The following is a 17171-nucleotide window of genomic DNA, read 5'->3' on the forward strand; positions in this document are numbered from 1 at the left end:
CAACTCCCCATCCAAGCATAGAACCAAGCATGATAGAAGCTGTCCGCTCATCTGTGGCAATCTTTTGGAGTAGCCTATAGCTTATAATCAGCAACTCAATTCACATTCTCAGCCAGAACATGATGGCTATGGTCAAACAGTAACGTATTAAGCATGATTTTGATGAGTATACCCATGATTTTTTCAGTAAAAGAAAAAAAAAAGGGGGGGGGGGGGGGGGGGGCAGAATCTAGGTTTTGAAAAAGAGGGGGGGGCATGTCCCCCCCTGTCCAAAGTGGAAAATTCGCCCCTGGTGTGGTGGCTGGGATTAGAAGGGTCTCTGGAAGGTGACAGGGGGTGAGCCCACGCTGCTCGGGCTCATCGGGCTGTGGAGGCTGGAGTCGTACGAGCCGGGCGTCATTCCCACAACCCCGTCTGTCTGGGGTGTCTCCCCATGCAGGAAGTCATCCTCGTCGTCCTCCAAAGCCTGAGAAAGACAGCAGCACCCATCAGATCAGGACTCAAATCTCTGTTCAATCAAGTCTGAATCGTAGACTGGCTCTAATCTCATCATAGAGGGAGATTGATCTAATGCCTTGATGTTAGAGCTGCAACTATTTTGATAATCGGTTTGAGTATTTTTTTAACGGGAAAAAATCGGAATGATCTGATTCCAGCTTCTTAAATGTGCGTTGTTTTTTCTGTTTTTAAATCCTCTGACTGTAAATTCTTTGAGTTGTGGACAAACAAGACATTTGAGGACACAATCTTGTGCTTTGGGAAACACTGATCGACATTTTTCACCATTTTCTGACGTTTTATAGACCAAACAACTACTATAAACAATTAATCGAGAAAATAAGAGATCAAGCAAGAATGAAAATAATTGTTAGTTGCAGCCCTACTTGATATTGGCATTATTCAGCTCCAGACATCTCACCTTCTGGTGTGTGTTGGTGGTGTTAGGCTGACTCACCTTCTGGTGTGTGTTGGTGGTGTGAAGCTGTGTGTCTGAAGGCTCCTGCCACACCTGGTAGAGAGGCTCGATGAGCTGAGCTGACCTGCAGAGACACAACACAAACTGAGTCGTCTGACTCAATGGAAGCAGGCTACCGTTTCTGCTATCTACGTGTTTTTAAAGTCCACGTAGCTACAGTATGTGAAACAACAACCGCCCAGCTAGCAACCTAACGTTACACGCTGAAAATGTCAAGTTTTACATACGTGTTTTACGGTTTTATATGTTGGTTTTCTTTGGCGGGGATTTAGACATTTGGTTCTAGCAGTTCCCCCTGACACTATTTTATACTGTCGCTGCATCCTGTGTGCTTAGTGCTGCCCAAGACAACTGTGATTGGATAAAGGAATCCAAACAAGGCAGTGTTTGTTTCCCTATAGACCCTAGATCCTCGATGCGCGGCTCGCGAGACGATGGCGGCTCTAGACTCTTTCATGCGAGCCCGGTCCAAAAATATATACCGGTATATATATATATATATTTCTTTTTAACAAACATTTTTTTTACAAACTACAAACATAAATAAACGTCAACTTGAAACTATATTTCAACTACCACACAGCCTATAATATTATAGCCTATGTTTATAAAAAAAATAAAAATAAAAATAAATTGACAACCGGTCCGTGACTTTTTTTTCCATCTATCTACCGGTCCTTGGCACAAAAAAGGTTGGGAACCCCTGGTTTAGCCTACTGAGCTGGGTGTGGAGACCAGCAAAGCACAGGCTGTTTACTGAGCTGGAGGTGTGTGGAGCTGCATCCCAGAGAGAGACAGACTGGACATCAAAATGTTTTCATATATATTTTTTTAATCAAGCCGGTGTGAATGTTTTCATCACTTTTATAATTTTTTATTAAGTTGGCCTGAATGTTTTTTATATCATATATATATATATATATATATATATATATATATATATATGTTATATATATATAAAAAGAAATATATAAAGTCGGTCTGAATGTTTTTATGATTTTTATAATTGTTTCTAACATTTTTATCATTGGTTCTACATTTTTTATCATTGGTTTTATCATTGAATAAACTAAAAACTAAATCAAACGCTTACTGACTTTGACCGGCTAGTGTGGCTCTCATGGAGAAAATAGTGAGGATCACTGCTTTAGACCTTATTCGATAACCCCGGACGGCGCCATATTGTTGACAAACCGCAACCGTAACGTAGTCTGGCCGAGCGTATAGCAACAGTTATGGCTTTGTCAAAGACACTACACACTGAGTGACTAAAAATCACCTACATTCAAGATTGTTTTAAGTAGTAATCCTGTTTTTATTTGCAATCTTTGGTTAAGATAACAATATAAGCATTATACATTGTGACTGGGTGAGCTAAGGTGACGTTGAATCTGTAGTACTGCAAATGAAAGCAGCAGTTTTAAAATGCTTCTTGTTTTGTGCCATAAAGCATCCACCTGTTTTCTCGCCAAATCGGACCCAGTGACGATCGATCACGTGAACTCACGTTCTGTTTGGTTCTGCGGATCAGCTGGCACCCAGCCAGCCATTTACAGAAATGACAAAGTGCACCGGCCAAACGCCGCTCACGAAGTTATGAGCGCTAACGTTAACATTAGTAGAGTAAACAAAGCCACATGTGGAGTTGCAGAAATAGACTCAATAGCAACAATTAAACAAGAACAAGATTTTTTTTTCTGCGGAAAAGACGGTTTTGCCGTTCTTCCGAGTGGATTTGGCAATGCTGATTGTCTGAAAAGTTGTCTGTCAAGGCAACTAGTCCCCCCCACTGAAACTGCTGTGGACTGCTTAGAGTCCACTCAATCCAGGACTGATACGTAGAGCCAAACAGGATGTGAGGTCATGTTACGCAGGCTACACGATGTGAAACGCTGTGTCGAGGCCGAGTGTTTTCTTAGTGATGCTCTTGTTTAGCCTGGTTGTGTCGAGGCCGAGTGTGTTCTTAGTGATGCTCTTGTTTAGCCTGGTTGTGTCGAGGCTGACTGTGTTCTTAGTTCTTGTTTAGCCTGGTTGTGTCGAGGCTGAGTGTGTTCTTAGTTCTTGTTTAGCCTGGTTCAAAGCATCAGTCTCAGATCACACCATACCTCTTGAGCAGGTAGGGGTCGAAGGGGAAGAAGCTGTCCAGGGGGTTGGTGTTAGTGGGAACGCAGTCGCCCCCTGTGTTGCTGCGCACTACTGGCAACACGTGCCGGTTATTCCTCTCTATAAGCGTGTAGCAGAACACCACCTGGTACTTCCTGTGACAGAAAAACACCCACATCCAATATAGTAGATTGTGAGGGAGGCACAAAACTGTCTGCAACAAGTTATTAAATAACTGGCAAACTTTCATTCTGATAATAAAATAATTGATTTTGCATAATATACTGTACTGTAATGATAACATGCTGTACAGATATAAGCTACATTTGAACATAGTCAGGGTTCCCACACCTTAAACATCTAATTCAAGGACTTTCCAGGCCCAATTCCCTCAAATTCGAGGACCCAACACGGCATCGTTTTGAGGCACGGATTAAGGTTCATTACTGATACAACAGAGAATTTCTTATACTGTAATGAGAATTAGAAGCTTCACGGAAGCTCACAGACAATAAAAAAAAAAGAGGCTTGAATGTGTTAACACCTCAACTATGTTTTGTTAGATGTTAAGTTAAAAGAAAATCTAAATAAAAAGAACTTCAATTTCTATTCTTGCGCAAAATGTATAGATTCAAAGACTTCAAAAATAATGACCCATGTCCATCTATTTACAGTATGTCTATCTTCAAAAACTTTTTTCTGTAAAATTCACAGGATTTCAAAGACCCGTGGGAACCGTGACATGTATATGACATCATGTACATATATTGATTATTTTTGCATTGGCATTTATTCTTTGTGTTTTATTCTCCTAATTACAGTATGCACCTGGATTTGTGCTTTGTTTTGTCTGTTTGTCATTCATAGATGACATCACATCACTGGTCCACAACTTTAATCAACTCAACTCTCAATAACTGTCAAACTAAATGAATGTCTGCAAAACTGTTTTCAGTTTTCTGATGTGTGAGATCATGATGTGTGAGATCATGATGTGTGAGATCATGATGTGTGAGATCATGATGTGTGAGATCATGATGTGTGAGATCATGACGTGTGAGATCATTATGTGTGAGATCATGACGTGTGAGATCATGATGTGTGAGATCATGACGTGTGAGATCATGTGTGAGATCATGATGTGTGAGATCATGATGTGAGATCATGATGTGTGAGATCATGATGTGTGAGATCATGATGTGTGAGATCATGTGTGAGATCATGACGTGTGAGATCATGATGTGTGAGATCATGATGTGTGAGATCATGACGTGAGATCATGATGTGTGAGATCATGTGTGAGATCATGACGTGTGAGATCATGTGTGAGATCATGATGTGTGAGATCATTATGTGTGAGATCATGACGTGTGAGATCATGATGTGTGAGATCATGACGTGTGAGATCATGTGTGAGATCATGATGTGTGAGATCATGATGTGTGAGATCATGTGTGAGATCATGATGTGTGAGATCATGATGTGTGAGATCATGTGCAAAACAAATCAGCATCGTTGTTCAGTGAACATCTCCTTTAAGTCTCTTGCTGCTGTAGCAATTTGAAATCTATATCATTCTACTCAATCCATCTATCCACCAATGCAATTATGCATATTAGCTGGTGTATGTCAGAGGCGTCAGGTGCAGTACCATGCTGTACCTGGTGATGGCGGCGAACATGCTGGTTACCGACGGCAGGCAAACTTTGAGCGGATTGAGCTGACACATCACCACCCGCTCGAGGTTCAGACTCTGTAGGTATGCCAGACCTGACACACACACACAATACACACACACACACACACACACAATGCACATACGCACACAATGCACACACGCACGCGCACATGCACACAGACAGTGGACTAAGTGTTATATTGATCACTGAAGGCAGGAAAATATGACTCAGACTCAGGGTTACATTTCAATATGTACACTAATATTACATACATTTCAATATGTATACTAATATTACAAAAATAAAATCACTTCCATGTTCATAGGAAATAAGAAAATAAAAGGCATATAACAGATACATTACAAACTAGCCTACACATGTGAACTGCACTGTGCCTTGGGGTAATAAATTTACAGTGTGGTTCTCTCCTTCTCTGTTCTCTCCTCCTCCACATTTCCCATTTCTCCCCACCCTCGCCCTAATCCGGGCCCGTATCCTACTCCCTCCCCTCCCCCAACCCTAGACCCTACCTCTACCCTGGCTCTCCCTCCCCTGCACCCTCATCTCTCCTCCTCTGTTCTCTCCTCCTCCACATTTCCTATTTTCTCCCCACCTCCCCCCTCTCCTCCCTCACATCCCCCCGCTCTCCTGCTTTCTCCTCTTCCCGGTGTTCTTCCCCTTCCCCCTTTCCCCCACTACTCTAAAGCATAGTACACATTTTACTCCAAAGCATGGCACCCACTCTATCCTCTCCAATATTCCGCCACTATTTAAAGCATGGCATAGCACGGCAATATTCCGCCACTATTTAAAGCATGGCACCCATGCTCTTAGTATTTCGCCACTATTCAAAGCATGGCACCCATAAGCTCTATATGTGAACATGTGCTTATCTGGCAAAAGGACTCATTACTAAAGGCTTGCAGCCAATTAAATTAGGCATAGTTTGGTTGCTTAGAAATTGACATATGTCCGTTTGCAAGATGTGCGTCTATATTTCTCATTCTCTCCCCACCTCCTTCCTCTCCTGCTCTCTCCTCTTGCTCCTTCCCCACCTCCTATACCCTCCAACATCTCCCATTCCCTCCCCACCCCATCACTCTCACACATTCCCCCTGCTCTTCCCCCTTCTCCTGCTCTCTCCTCTGCTCTCTCTTCATTTCTATATTTTCTATATTATCAATTGTTCAAATGTTATCTTTATTCTGTATATTCTTGTTACTGTGTGTTAGCTAGAATCAGCTAGACATACTTTCTGTGAAGCCCTCTGAGACATGCTTGTGAATTAGGGCTATATAAATAAACTTGACTTGACTTGACTCATGGTTCATCAAATTCAAAATGTGCGGGAAAATATGGGCGATCCCGCGCCAGATTTCAGGCCCTGCATTGTGTTAGCAAACACCACAGCAGGAAGTCAGCTGGGGGCCATGTGGAGTGAAAAGTGTCTCAGACAGTTGTACCTTTCTTCATGTTGCCCTCCAGGATGGCCGAGTGTCTGAAGATCAGTGTGTAGAAGACGGCCTGGCAGGCGGTGTAGAAGGGCCCGTGCAGGCTGATGTCACAGCAGGCCTGTCTGTCCCCGCTGTCCTGCCTGTCGATGTAGCTGTGGAGCCAGGGCAGCAGCAGGTCCAGGCAGGCTCGCACCGTCCTGGAGGACGCTTCAGTTTAGTTTGACACTAGATTTTGTGTGGATGAACTCACGCTACGGAGATGAAGGGTAAAATAACTCACGCTACGGGGAGGAAGTTCGCTCGAGCCAGGAAGCTTCCCAAGTATCCGGCAGCGGCCTGGCGAAGCACGGCAGGCTGGGAGGGGCTCTGGAGGATCTTCCACAGGTGATCCAGAAAGGCTTCTGCCAGCGCCTGGGACAGAGACACAGAGACACAACAAGGACTTCAGACAGGGCCTGGGACAGAGACACCTGATGCAGGTTAATTTTCAATGGTGTGTGTGTGTGTGTGTGTGTGTGTGTGTGTGTGTGTGTGTGTGTGCGTGTGTGTGCGTGTGTGTACTGACCAGTCTGAAGCTACAGAGGTAAAACAGAGAGTACTGGACATGAGAGCAGGTGTGTGTGTGTGTGTGTGTGTGTGTGTGTGTACTGACCAGTCTGAAGCTACAGAGGTAAAACAGAGAGTACTGGAGATGAGAGCAGGCGTGTGTGTGTGTGTGTGTGTGTGTGTGTGTGTGTGTGTGTGTGTGTGTGTGTTTGTGTGTGTGTACTGACCAGTCTGAAGCTACAGAGGTAAAACAGAGAGTACTGGACATGAGAGCAGGTGTGTGTGTGTGTGTGTGTGTGTGTGTGTGTGTACTGACCAGTCTGAAGCTACAGAGGTAAAACAGAGAGTACTGGACATGAGAGCAGGCGTGTGTGGGGAGGATGAGCTTGTCGAACACACTCAGCAGGTCTCTGTACAGCTCCTTCGTTCTCTCCACATCCAGACAACCTGAGAGAGCAGACAGGGAGAGGACTGATGACTCTCTTTAAGACCCTGTTTACACCAGATGTAAATGTGTGAGCCGGTGGTTCCTCATTCGGACAGCATATCCAGCTCGCAATTTAATCCAGATCGCAACGGGAGTTCAGGTAATTTGAGATGACAGGCTGAACTATCCCTTTAATACTAGGTGTGTTTGTGTGTCTCTGTGTGTCTCACCATTGACATGACAGACGTCCTTGATGTAGGCGAGCAGCACAGCCATGAGAGTGTCCAGCCTCTCTGCCACCGGGTGGGCCATCGCTGTGGAGGCTTTACCTGCCGGCACGTCCTCATCCTGACAAGAGAGACAAAGAGAGAGACAGTGAGACAGAGAGACAGAAAGACACAGACAGAGAAAGACAGAGAGACAGAAAGAGACAAAGAGAGACAGAGAAAGACAAAGAGAGAGACAGCGAGACAGAGAGACAGACAATAACATGCATAAAACAAAGTTGTGATTGATCAAACGTATATCTCTCTGAAGTGGCTGGTTTAACAATTCAAGATCATGTAAGGTGATGTGGACCTGGCAGTCAAAATGCTCAGGACTAGTACCATGTCAAAGAGACCCTCCTCTGCACAATCTTCTGTGCTCTGGTTCTGCACGGCATTGTCCTCCACCTCCTCAATCTCACACCGTGATGCACTCACCTGAAATACATTTGACACACTGTTACAGATGAGTACAGACACACTGATATAACTTATCCTTTATTTATCCCCATGGGGAAATTCATCGTCTGCATTTGACCGGTAATGAGTTAGACATCACTCTTTGGTGTTAAATGATCATGTCTGATAAGCAGACATGCCAGGTAACAAGCAGGATCCTGTCCAGTGAGCCTCTGCTGTGCATCAGTCTGACTGGACAGGATCCTGTCCAGTGAGCCTCTGCTGTGCATCAGTCTGACTGGACAGGATCCTGTCCAGTGAGCCTCTGCTGTGCATCAGTCTGACTGGACAGGATCCTGTCCAGTGAGCCTCTGCTGTGCATCAGTCTGACTGGACATTTGATCCCTGAATTCTTCTGAGCCGCTTACATCCAGTTTGAGCATCTTTCCCATGACGACCTCCAGCACATCTCGGCGTACAGAGGGGATGTACACTGCCACCCGCAGGAGGTTGTGGACATAACACTCCTGTGGAGAGCAACAAACCATTCAGTCATGTCTGTCTTTTCAAGAGCTGCAGTGCAAACAGAGCCTTCAATCATGAGCAATAAAGCTGCTCTTTCAATATAAAGCTCAATTTATATTATGATATCATATATATATTATATATATATGATATCACTGTATACTCCGGCTGTCACTTTTTATTTCAAATTTCATTTGAACATGGGGAGGAAAAAAACTCCATCAAACTGTAATGACCTGTTCAAATCCAACTCCACTGAACCGGGACACACTGGTGATATTAAACACCTTAGGAAAAGCAGACAGTTGACTCTGAGCTGTGGGACACACTGGTGATATTAAACACCTTAGGAAAAGCAGACAGTTGACTCTGAGCTGTGGGACACACTGGTGATATTAAACACCTTAGGAAAAGCAGACAGTTGACTCTGAGCTGTGGGACACACTGGTGATATTAAACACCTTAGGAAAAGCAGACAGTTGACTCTGAGCTGTGGGACACACTGGTGATATTAAACACCTTAGGAAAAGCAGACAGTTGACTCTGAGCTGTGGGACACACTGGTGATATTAAACACCTTAGGAAAAGCAGACAGTTGACTCTGAGCTGTGGGACACACTGGTGATATTAAACACCTTAGGAAAAGCAGACAGTTGACTCTGAGCTGTGGGACACACTGGTGATATTAAACACCTTAGGAAAAGCAGACAGTTGACTCTGAGCTGTGGGACACACTGGTGATATTAAACACCTTAGGAAAAGCAGACAGTTGACTCTGAGCTGTGGGACACACTGGTGATATTAAACACCTTAGGAAAAGCAGACAGTTGACTCTGAGCTGTGGGACACACTGGTGATATTAAACACCTTAGGAAAAGCAGACAGTTGACTCTGAGCTGTGGGACACACTGGTGATATTAAACACCTTAGGAAAAGCAGACAGTTGACTCTGAGCTGTGGGACACACTGGTGATATTAAACACCTTAGGAAAAGCAGACAGTTGACTCTGAGCTGTGGGACACACTGGTGATATTAAACACCTTAGGAAAAGCAGACAGTTGACTCTGAGCTGTGGGACACACTGGTGATATTAAACACCTTAGGAAAAGCAGACAGTTGACTCTGAGCTGTGGGACACACTGGTGATATTAAACACCTTAGGAAAAGCAGACAGTTGACTCTGAGCTGTGGGACACACTGGTGATATTAAACACCTTAGGAAAAGCAGACAGTTGACTCTGAGCTGTGGGACACACTGGTGATATTAAACACCTTAGGAAAAGCAGACAGTTGACTCTGAGCTGTGGGACACACTGGTGATATTAAACACCTTAGGAAAAGCAGACAGTTGACTCTGAGCTGTGGGACACACTGGTGATATTAAACACCTTAGGAAAAGCAGACAGTTGACTCTGAGCTGTGGGACACACTGGTGATATTAAACACCTTAGGAAAAGCAGACAGTTGACTCTGAGCTGTGGGACACACTGGTGATATTAAACACATTAGGAAAAGCAGACAGTTGACTCTGAGCTGTGGGACACACTGGTGATATTAAACACCTTAGGAAAAGCAGACAGTTGACTCTGAGCTGTGGGACACACTGGTGATATTAAACACCTTAGGAAAAGCAGACAGTTGACTGAGCTGTGGGACACACTGGTGATATTAAACACCTTAGGAAAAGCAGACAGTTGACTCTGAGCTGTGGGACACACTGGTGATATTAAACACCTTAGGAAAAGCAGACAGTTGACTCTGAGCTGTGGGACACACTGGTGATATTAAACACCTTAGGAAAAGCAGACAGTTGACTCTGAGCTGTGGGACACACTGGTGATATTAAACACCTTAGGAAAAGCAGACAGTTGACTCTGAGCTGTGGGACACACTGGTGATATTAAACACCTTAGGAAAAGCAGACAGTTGACTCTGAGCTGTGGGACACACTGGTGATATTAAACACCTTAGGAAAAGCAGACAGTTGACTGAGCTGTGGGACACACTGGTGATATTAAACACCTTAGGAAAAGCAGACAGTTGACTCTGAGCTGTGGGACACACTGGTGATATTAAACACCTTAGGAAAAGCAGACAGTTGACTCTGAGCTGTGGGACACACTGGTGATATTAAACACCTTAGGAAAAGCAGACAGTTGACTCTGAGCTGTGGGACACACTGGTGATATTAAACACCTTAGGAAAAGCAGACAGTTGACTCTGAGCTGTGGGACACACTGGTGATATTAAACACCTTAAGAAAAGCAGACAGTTGACTCTGAGCTGCGGGACACACTGGTGATATTAAACACCTTAAGAAAAGCAGACAGTTGACTCTGAGCTGCGGCCTGGAGCTGAGAGGTTGTGTTGTGAAATGTGGAGCAACAATCAATGAGTCTGCACTGTCACTGCATTCTACACGAATCGAGAAGAAAATAGTCGTTTAGGACAGCCCTAATAAATAGATAGATAGATAGATAGATAGATAGATAGATAGATAGATATAGACAGACAGACAGACAGACAGACAGTCATTGGGCCAAGGTCTAGTCTCTCCCCAGACTCAACTATTACGTTGAATCGCTGCGCTCCGCATACTACATAAAACAAATCGCTTGAGGAACAGTTTCTTCCCGCAGGCCACGAGACTCCTTAACATACACAAATAGTGTAGTAGCCGTACTGTACCGCACTGTAGCTGCTACCATTATGTATGTCTAATGTTTGTATGTTTAATAAGGAATATGCTATTTGCACCTGTAGGTCAAATACGCCGAATTTAAAACGCTGAGTTTAATTGTATGTTTAATAAGGAATATGCTATTTGCACCTGTATGTCAAATACGCCGAATTTAAAATGTTTAAGCACGTCTAAAGTATGCACATGAAATGTGCACCTATGTGCAGTGAATACGCCACTGTCTCTGACTTGTCTTATCACTCTACTGCCTTATTGCTTGTTGTGTCTCTTGTTGTTTTTGCACTCATATGCCCTGTCACATTTGTACTATGTTGTAAACGGAGTCCTCAGCACAAGAATTTCACACGTGATACTTGTACCATGGAGTGACAATAAAAATCTTGAATCTTGAATCTTGAAATGAGTCTGTACCACTTCACAGCCACTGCTGGAGTTTGGTGGGCGCGTCTAGGGGGGTGAAATTGAATGAGTGACAGGTCGTAGCACCAATGAGAGAGTGGTTTGACAAATGGGCTGCGCCTCCCGTGTTGTCTGATCGCAAAGTCGTTACTGATTGGGCAGGACTGTATCCATCCCTGGCATATGACTGGCCAAGTGAACGGTTCCCTCCCATTACCAGCCAGCTGGGGGGAAGCGTCCCAGACCCAGAGAGAGCTCTGCAGCATGCAGTAACGTAGTGTATCAGACCCAGAGAGAGCTCTGCAGCATGCAGTAACATAGTGTATCAGACCCAGAGAGAGATCTGCAGCATGCAGTAACATAGTGTATCAGACCCAGAGAGAGCTCTGCAGCATGCAGTAACATAGTGTATCAGACCCAGAGAGAGATCTGCAGCATGCAGTAACATAGTGTATGAGCGTAAGAACTCTCATGGGTCTGGCGTAGAGACTAGCCAATGTCTAACTCAGTGATACTCAACTTGCGGCCTGATGGAATTGCAAAAAAAAAAAAAAAATTTTTTACAGTGCACCTGAACGCAACATGCAAGATACCCGCTGAATAAGTGTCCAAATGTTCATGTCATTCTGGCCAATATGGAATATCTTTCAATAATCTATGATTTAGCTGCTAAATTGTCAAATACCGGCGTCTGCTCGCTACCCAGGCACTTATGTATGTACTAGGGGTGCACCGATCGATCGACAAGCAATCTGTATCAGCCGATTTTGACCTCAAATATGCGATCGGCTGATTGCCGATATTTCGGCTGATTGCCGATATTTTTTTATATTGAATTTTTTTATATTGATATATATATATTTTTTTAATAAAAAAAAAGCCCTATCACTAATCAGGCTTTCCAATGATATAAAATACAATGCCAATTGGTATTATTAAAGTGGAGAAATAATCGACCAAAATAACGTTTCCATACTTTTTGTTTAGTTTATATATCGGTGATCGGTCGATGATCTGTTGGGCAGATATTTCCCATAGGCGATCGGTGATCGGTGGCAAAAAACGTGATCGGTGCACCCCTAGTATGTACTTAACCTAACTATCTGGTGTGCACAACATTGTCAGACTAAACTCCGGCTGACACCCCAAAAACCTACAATCCGCTACAGAAAAATGTATATTGTTTGTTTATTAACTGGCCCCTGGCCTTCTATCATTTCACGAAAGTGGCCCCTGGGCAAAGCAAGTTGAGTGTTCCTGCTCTAACTTGTTAACTGTCACTGGGCTGACTCACCAGGGTCCTGGAGGATTTCTGTATGAAGGGGAAGTTGTCGTGCAGAATGGGCATCAGGAAGCGACTGGTGCTGAAAGCAGAGGACAGCGCTGCTCCATTATGGCAAAAAATTATAATCGCCATTATTTTGACAGATATTGAAATCACAATTATTATTTTATTTGCCCGCATTGTACATGGCCAATTTCACCCTGCTGCCCTGGTCGCTGCTCCACCCTCTGCCGATTAGGGGAGAGCCGTAGACTAGAACCATGCTTCCTCCGACACATGCGCAGTTACCAGCCGCTTTTTTTCCCACCTGACAGTGGGGAGCTTCTCCCGGCAGGACGTAGCGTGGGGTGTCAAAAATAATCGATTATAAGATGCATCGCGATGCGGACGTGCACGATTCTGCATCGATTCACGAATGTCAAAAATCGATTATTTAAAAAAAAAATTTTTTTTTTTTATAATCAAATAAAATATAATGGAAGTACATGCAGTTGTTTATTTTAATTATGGATCATAATACAATGCAATTCCAAATGCACTTTTATTTTAAAAGTAGCCACACAGCAAGAAAAAAGAAAGTGAGAAAAAATAAATCAAAAAAGTGATGCCTCAATTTAAGATGCATCGAGATGCATCGATAATCGTTATCGAATTGAATCGTAGCCCTCTGAATCGTAATCGAATCGAATCGTGAGGCCAGTGAAGATTCACAGCCCTAACATGCGGGGATCACGCTATTCCCACCAGTTCCCTTCCACCCCGACCGACAGCGACCAGGACACATACCCCTAATCCGGCTTCCCACCCGCAGGCATGCATGGACGCCTGACCAAGCCGGAGGTAACACTGGGGTGCGAACCTGCGACCCTCGTGTTGGGAGGCAGGGAATCTACCGCTACACTACCCAGACACCTGAGATCACGATTATTTAACACGATTACTCATTGACTTTGGCAACATCATGCATTTATTGAACTTGGAAAAAAAACAACTCCTTTAATACTGGATTCCTTTTAAATTTAAATATAATTGAACTGAAAAACAAAGACATAAATGTAAAAAGGGGGGAGATCAAAAGGCTAACTAAAATAAATAATATATATAAAAAAATATGTTATCTCATTATCTTGTTTTCATAATTGTAGGGAGCCAAAATTGTAATTGCGATGAAAATGAGATTAATTGTAGAGTCATACTTCATACCATTCAGCACATAAACCAACTGCTTACTTTCATCAATAACCTGCGTGCTGTTTGAGTGACTTACGATGGGACGTATCTGGCGATGACCTGCAGGGCCTGGTGACACTGCTCAAAGTTGCTGGGGAGATCTTAAGAAATCAAACCAACAAATAGCTGGATTTATTTGGGGAATTTGAGTACAACACTTTTCAGCATTGTTCAGCTGTGCAATCGTCATTTCAACTTAGAGTGAGCGAGGGCACCTACCGTCATCTTCGTCGTCCGAATCTGAGATATCGACTCCTCCTTCCCAGATCTGCACTCTCTCTAGAAGCAAATGCATGACAGGTCAGTCTTCATCATCTCTGAATGAAACATTATAAATACATAACAGGTCAGTCTTCATCATCTCTGTATGAAACATTATTGGTGTGACACAGTGGATAGGCAAGTCAAACCCCCCCAACCAAAATAAGCAGAAAATGAAAAATAAGCAAGACAATAGGCAAGTGTGGTCGACAGGCCCATTCAAGATGACATAACCATACCAGCACAAATAATTGACATGAAATTCTCAAAATAAATACAGTGTTTATCCTTATATAAAGTGAGAGGTTACTGAGCGCCCCGCCCCCCACCGCCCAAGACTTGCATAAAGTTGTGTCATTTTCTTTCTTTCTTTCGGGGAGGGGGACGTACTGGGGGTGAAGTGGGAGACCACCATCTTGAGGCAGGCGCACAGGTAGACGGTCTGGGCTGACACCAAGTTACTGAGGAAGGCCAGGTACTCCTCCACCACCGATGGGCTTCGGCCTACCCAGGGGAGCCGCTACAACACACACACACACACACACACACACAGTGTGACGTCAAACAACATAGATATAATATCCCTTAAAAATGTTTCATACTTTCATTTTGTGTTCAAATGTTTTGAGTAGAATTGGCCTGTTATCATCAATTTAGACAGCAGAATTGTCACGACATCCCAAAATCACCAAATCATCACGATATGATTCCACTGAAAGACGATAAACGATATTGAATTGCAATTGAATTATTATCAGCCAGGCCTAATATGTAGAGCAGCAATAAATGCTCTTCTACATTCGAGGAGTTTTCATACTCACCAAAATGGTGTAAATGAGCTGTTCATGCTCTTTGCTGAGCTGGCTCATGCAGTTACGAAATTCCTGCAGCCAGTTGATAATTTGAGCATCCTGTCAGACAAGAGAGCTTACTTACACACAAGAGAAACAACATTCAATCACACTACTCGTACTGAAAGCATTAGTCAATTCATCGCTTCGTTGATTTCACAGAATATTTATTGATTATAATTTTGATAAGCGATGAATCGTTTTAGTCACATTCAACATTTGTTTGTTTGTTACAGCTCCACAGATGAAATTAAGCAATCTGAACTCTTTCTCATAAAAGAAAATATTCTGTGGGTCTTGGAAGATTCGTGAAAATGATCAAAAACCCTGGCGTGGCGACTTTTCCTTTGAAACTCTGACGGGGATTAAGTTCAAACATAATTGAAATATTGTGCTCTGGCATTTGTCATTATTTTTGACATTTTATAGACTAAAAGATTAATTAATTGATCAAAAACGTAGGTCACACACTCTTGGGACGCTTGCCTGTACCTTTATCTCAGGGTCGGCCAGCTGATGCTTCAGCAGCTCATAGTCACCTGAGTCTCCCTTCAAACAAAGAAGAAACCATTTCAGCAGCAAATCACAAATGGCAAAGTTGGTACACACATAGCTAGGTTAGGAAAGAGTGCTGCGCTAAAATTCATTAAAAAAATCTGTCAGTTTAACGTTTCCTTGCTCATCTGATCTGCAAACTTACACCTACCTAAAATCAATAGAATGTCAACTTTGGGTGTAATTATCGCCCTCCGTGGTGCATTTCAGTGGAAGCAGTTTAAGTTACTTTATTTTATTTGTTTTACTTTACTTTGTGTATTTAACTATCAGGGATGCAAAGTCATGGAGAGTGAAAAAGGTGACAGATACCAGGGCAATCCTCCTATATCAGCAGGATGGAAAGGTGACTAGTTTGCATCCCTGTGTGTGCTGAATCGAAGACACTGGACCCAGGTGTCATGCCGAGTTTTGCACCCCCACCATATTTTGGGGCTGTTTTAACTTAAAAACAGCGATGCAAATCTTGTCAGATTTGCACCCCCCTCCATAAAGCCAGGAGAGATCCCCAGGTCTCGAGGTCCTCTGTACCCGGATTTTAAGCACCACAGTCGGCTTCCATGAGCCAGAAGAGAGCCCCAAGCATGGAAGTCACCTCCACGCGGATCTAATGCATCAAAGTCGGTCTCCATAAGCCAGGACAGACCTCCATGGGACAGACCCCCTGGCTTGGAGATCACGTCTACCCAGACAATTATATCATTTTTAAACAGTTACGTTTCCGTATAAATCATTACAATATGCTCCCGGAAGGTAGGGATGCAATTCTCGGCGGGGGTGCAAAACTCGGCATGTCACCGGACATTTCTAAAGGGTCTCCCATTCGTGTTCTGAGTTCATTCAATGTGTTTGGCGTGTCGTTGTCTTCATACAAGAACTGAACATTATCATGACAGTCGCAGCGGCATTTCCCTATGTGCCACTCACCTGTTGATATTTAGCTAAGGTTACGTTTCATATGTGCCACTCACCTGTTGATATTTAGCTAAGGTTTCCACAACACTGCCTCCAAACCTGACAGTCTTCATAGGAGAACTGCTGATGAAATCCCGCTCTTCTAGCTCCATATCGCACTGTGCGAATGAGAATATTAGCTAATGGCTGCTTAGTTGTCAACTACTGTTTGGTTGAAATAGTTAGTTAAGTAGGTGAGGTGTCCTTGCTACGCTAACGTTTGCCACGTTAACGAGAGCTAAAGCTAAACTAGCTAAAAGACCAAAGACAGCTCGGTTAAGTGACGTCAGCGGTGACGTCACTCACAGTTTAACATCAATGTTTAAAGTTATGGTCAACCACTTAACGTACTGTTGCGTTCAAACTGTCCTGCAAATGATACATAACATTATCTACCTATCCTCCAAACATGCCAACGCATGTGAGAGCTCCATTTTCATAACAGGAAGTAAATGATGTGTTTACGGAAATGAATGCGGGGACATGAACGCTGCGTTCAATGTCTCGTGCCAAGCTTGTCTTTTGCATGTAACGTTAAAGTGATTTGCTGCTGCTTGTA

At 43.5% G+C, this 17171-nt stretch overlaps 1 protein-coding gene across 3 annotated transcripts; it reads right to left on the reverse strand.

Moving 5' to 3' along the window:
- Nucleotides 1-278: 278 nt before the first annotated feature.
- On the reverse strand, nucleotides 279-17019 carry rrn3 (RRN3 homolog, RNA polymerase I transcription factor). 3 transcript variants are annotated; one of them, XM_083648979.1, is made up of 17 exons: nucleotides 16964-17019; nucleotides 15596-15652; nucleotides 15074-15163; nucleotides 14643-14772; nucleotides 14211-14270; nucleotides 14029-14092; nucleotides 12771-12840; nucleotides 8279-8377; nucleotides 7794-7889; nucleotides 7416-7533; nucleotides 7075-7205; nucleotides 6493-6623; nucleotides 6222-6409; nucleotides 4741-4849; nucleotides 3082-3234; nucleotides 956-1040; nucleotides 279-466 (listed from the first exon to the last, which is right to left on the reverse strand). In XM_083648979.1, the coding sequence occupies exons 1-17, from the start codon at nucleotides 16994-16996 to the stop codon at nucleotides 308-310; spliced, it is 1773 nt and encodes a 590-aa protein (XP_083505105.1). In that variant the 5' UTR covers nucleotides 16997-17019; the 3' UTR covers nucleotides 279-307. The 3 variants fall into 3 exon arrangements, with proteins under 3 accessions (XP_083505105.1, XP_083505104.1, XP_083505106.1); XM_083648978.1 differs by having other exon boundaries at nucleotides 16630-17014; XM_083648980.1 differs by lacking the exon at nucleotides 7794-7889 and having other exon boundaries at nucleotides 16630-17014.
- Between the last annotated feature and the right edge of the window lie 152 nt (nucleotides 17020-17171).

The sequence above is a fragment of the Poromitra crassiceps genome, assembly GCF_964638095.1.
Source record: "Poromitra crassiceps genome assembly, chromosome: 13".
Classification (NCBI taxonomy): Eukaryota; Metazoa; Chordata; class Actinopteri; order Beryciformes; family Melamphaidae; genus Poromitra; species Poromitra crassiceps.

Excerpts from the sequence above, each read along its gene's own strand:
- rrn3 (XM_083648978.1), bottom strand. The coding sequence starts at position 16,725 with ATGGAGCTAGAAGAGCGGGATTTCATCAGCAGTTCTCCTATGAAGACT. Across the intron at positions 7,206-7,415 it reads GGACGTCTGTCATGTCAATG|GTTGTCTGGATGTGGAGAGA; the intron begins GTGAGACACACA and ends CTGCTCTCTCAG. Across the intron at positions 3,235-4,740 it reads ATGTTCGCCGCCATCACCAG|GAAGTACCAGGTGGTGTTCT; the intron begins GTACAGCATGGT and ends TTTCTGTCACAG.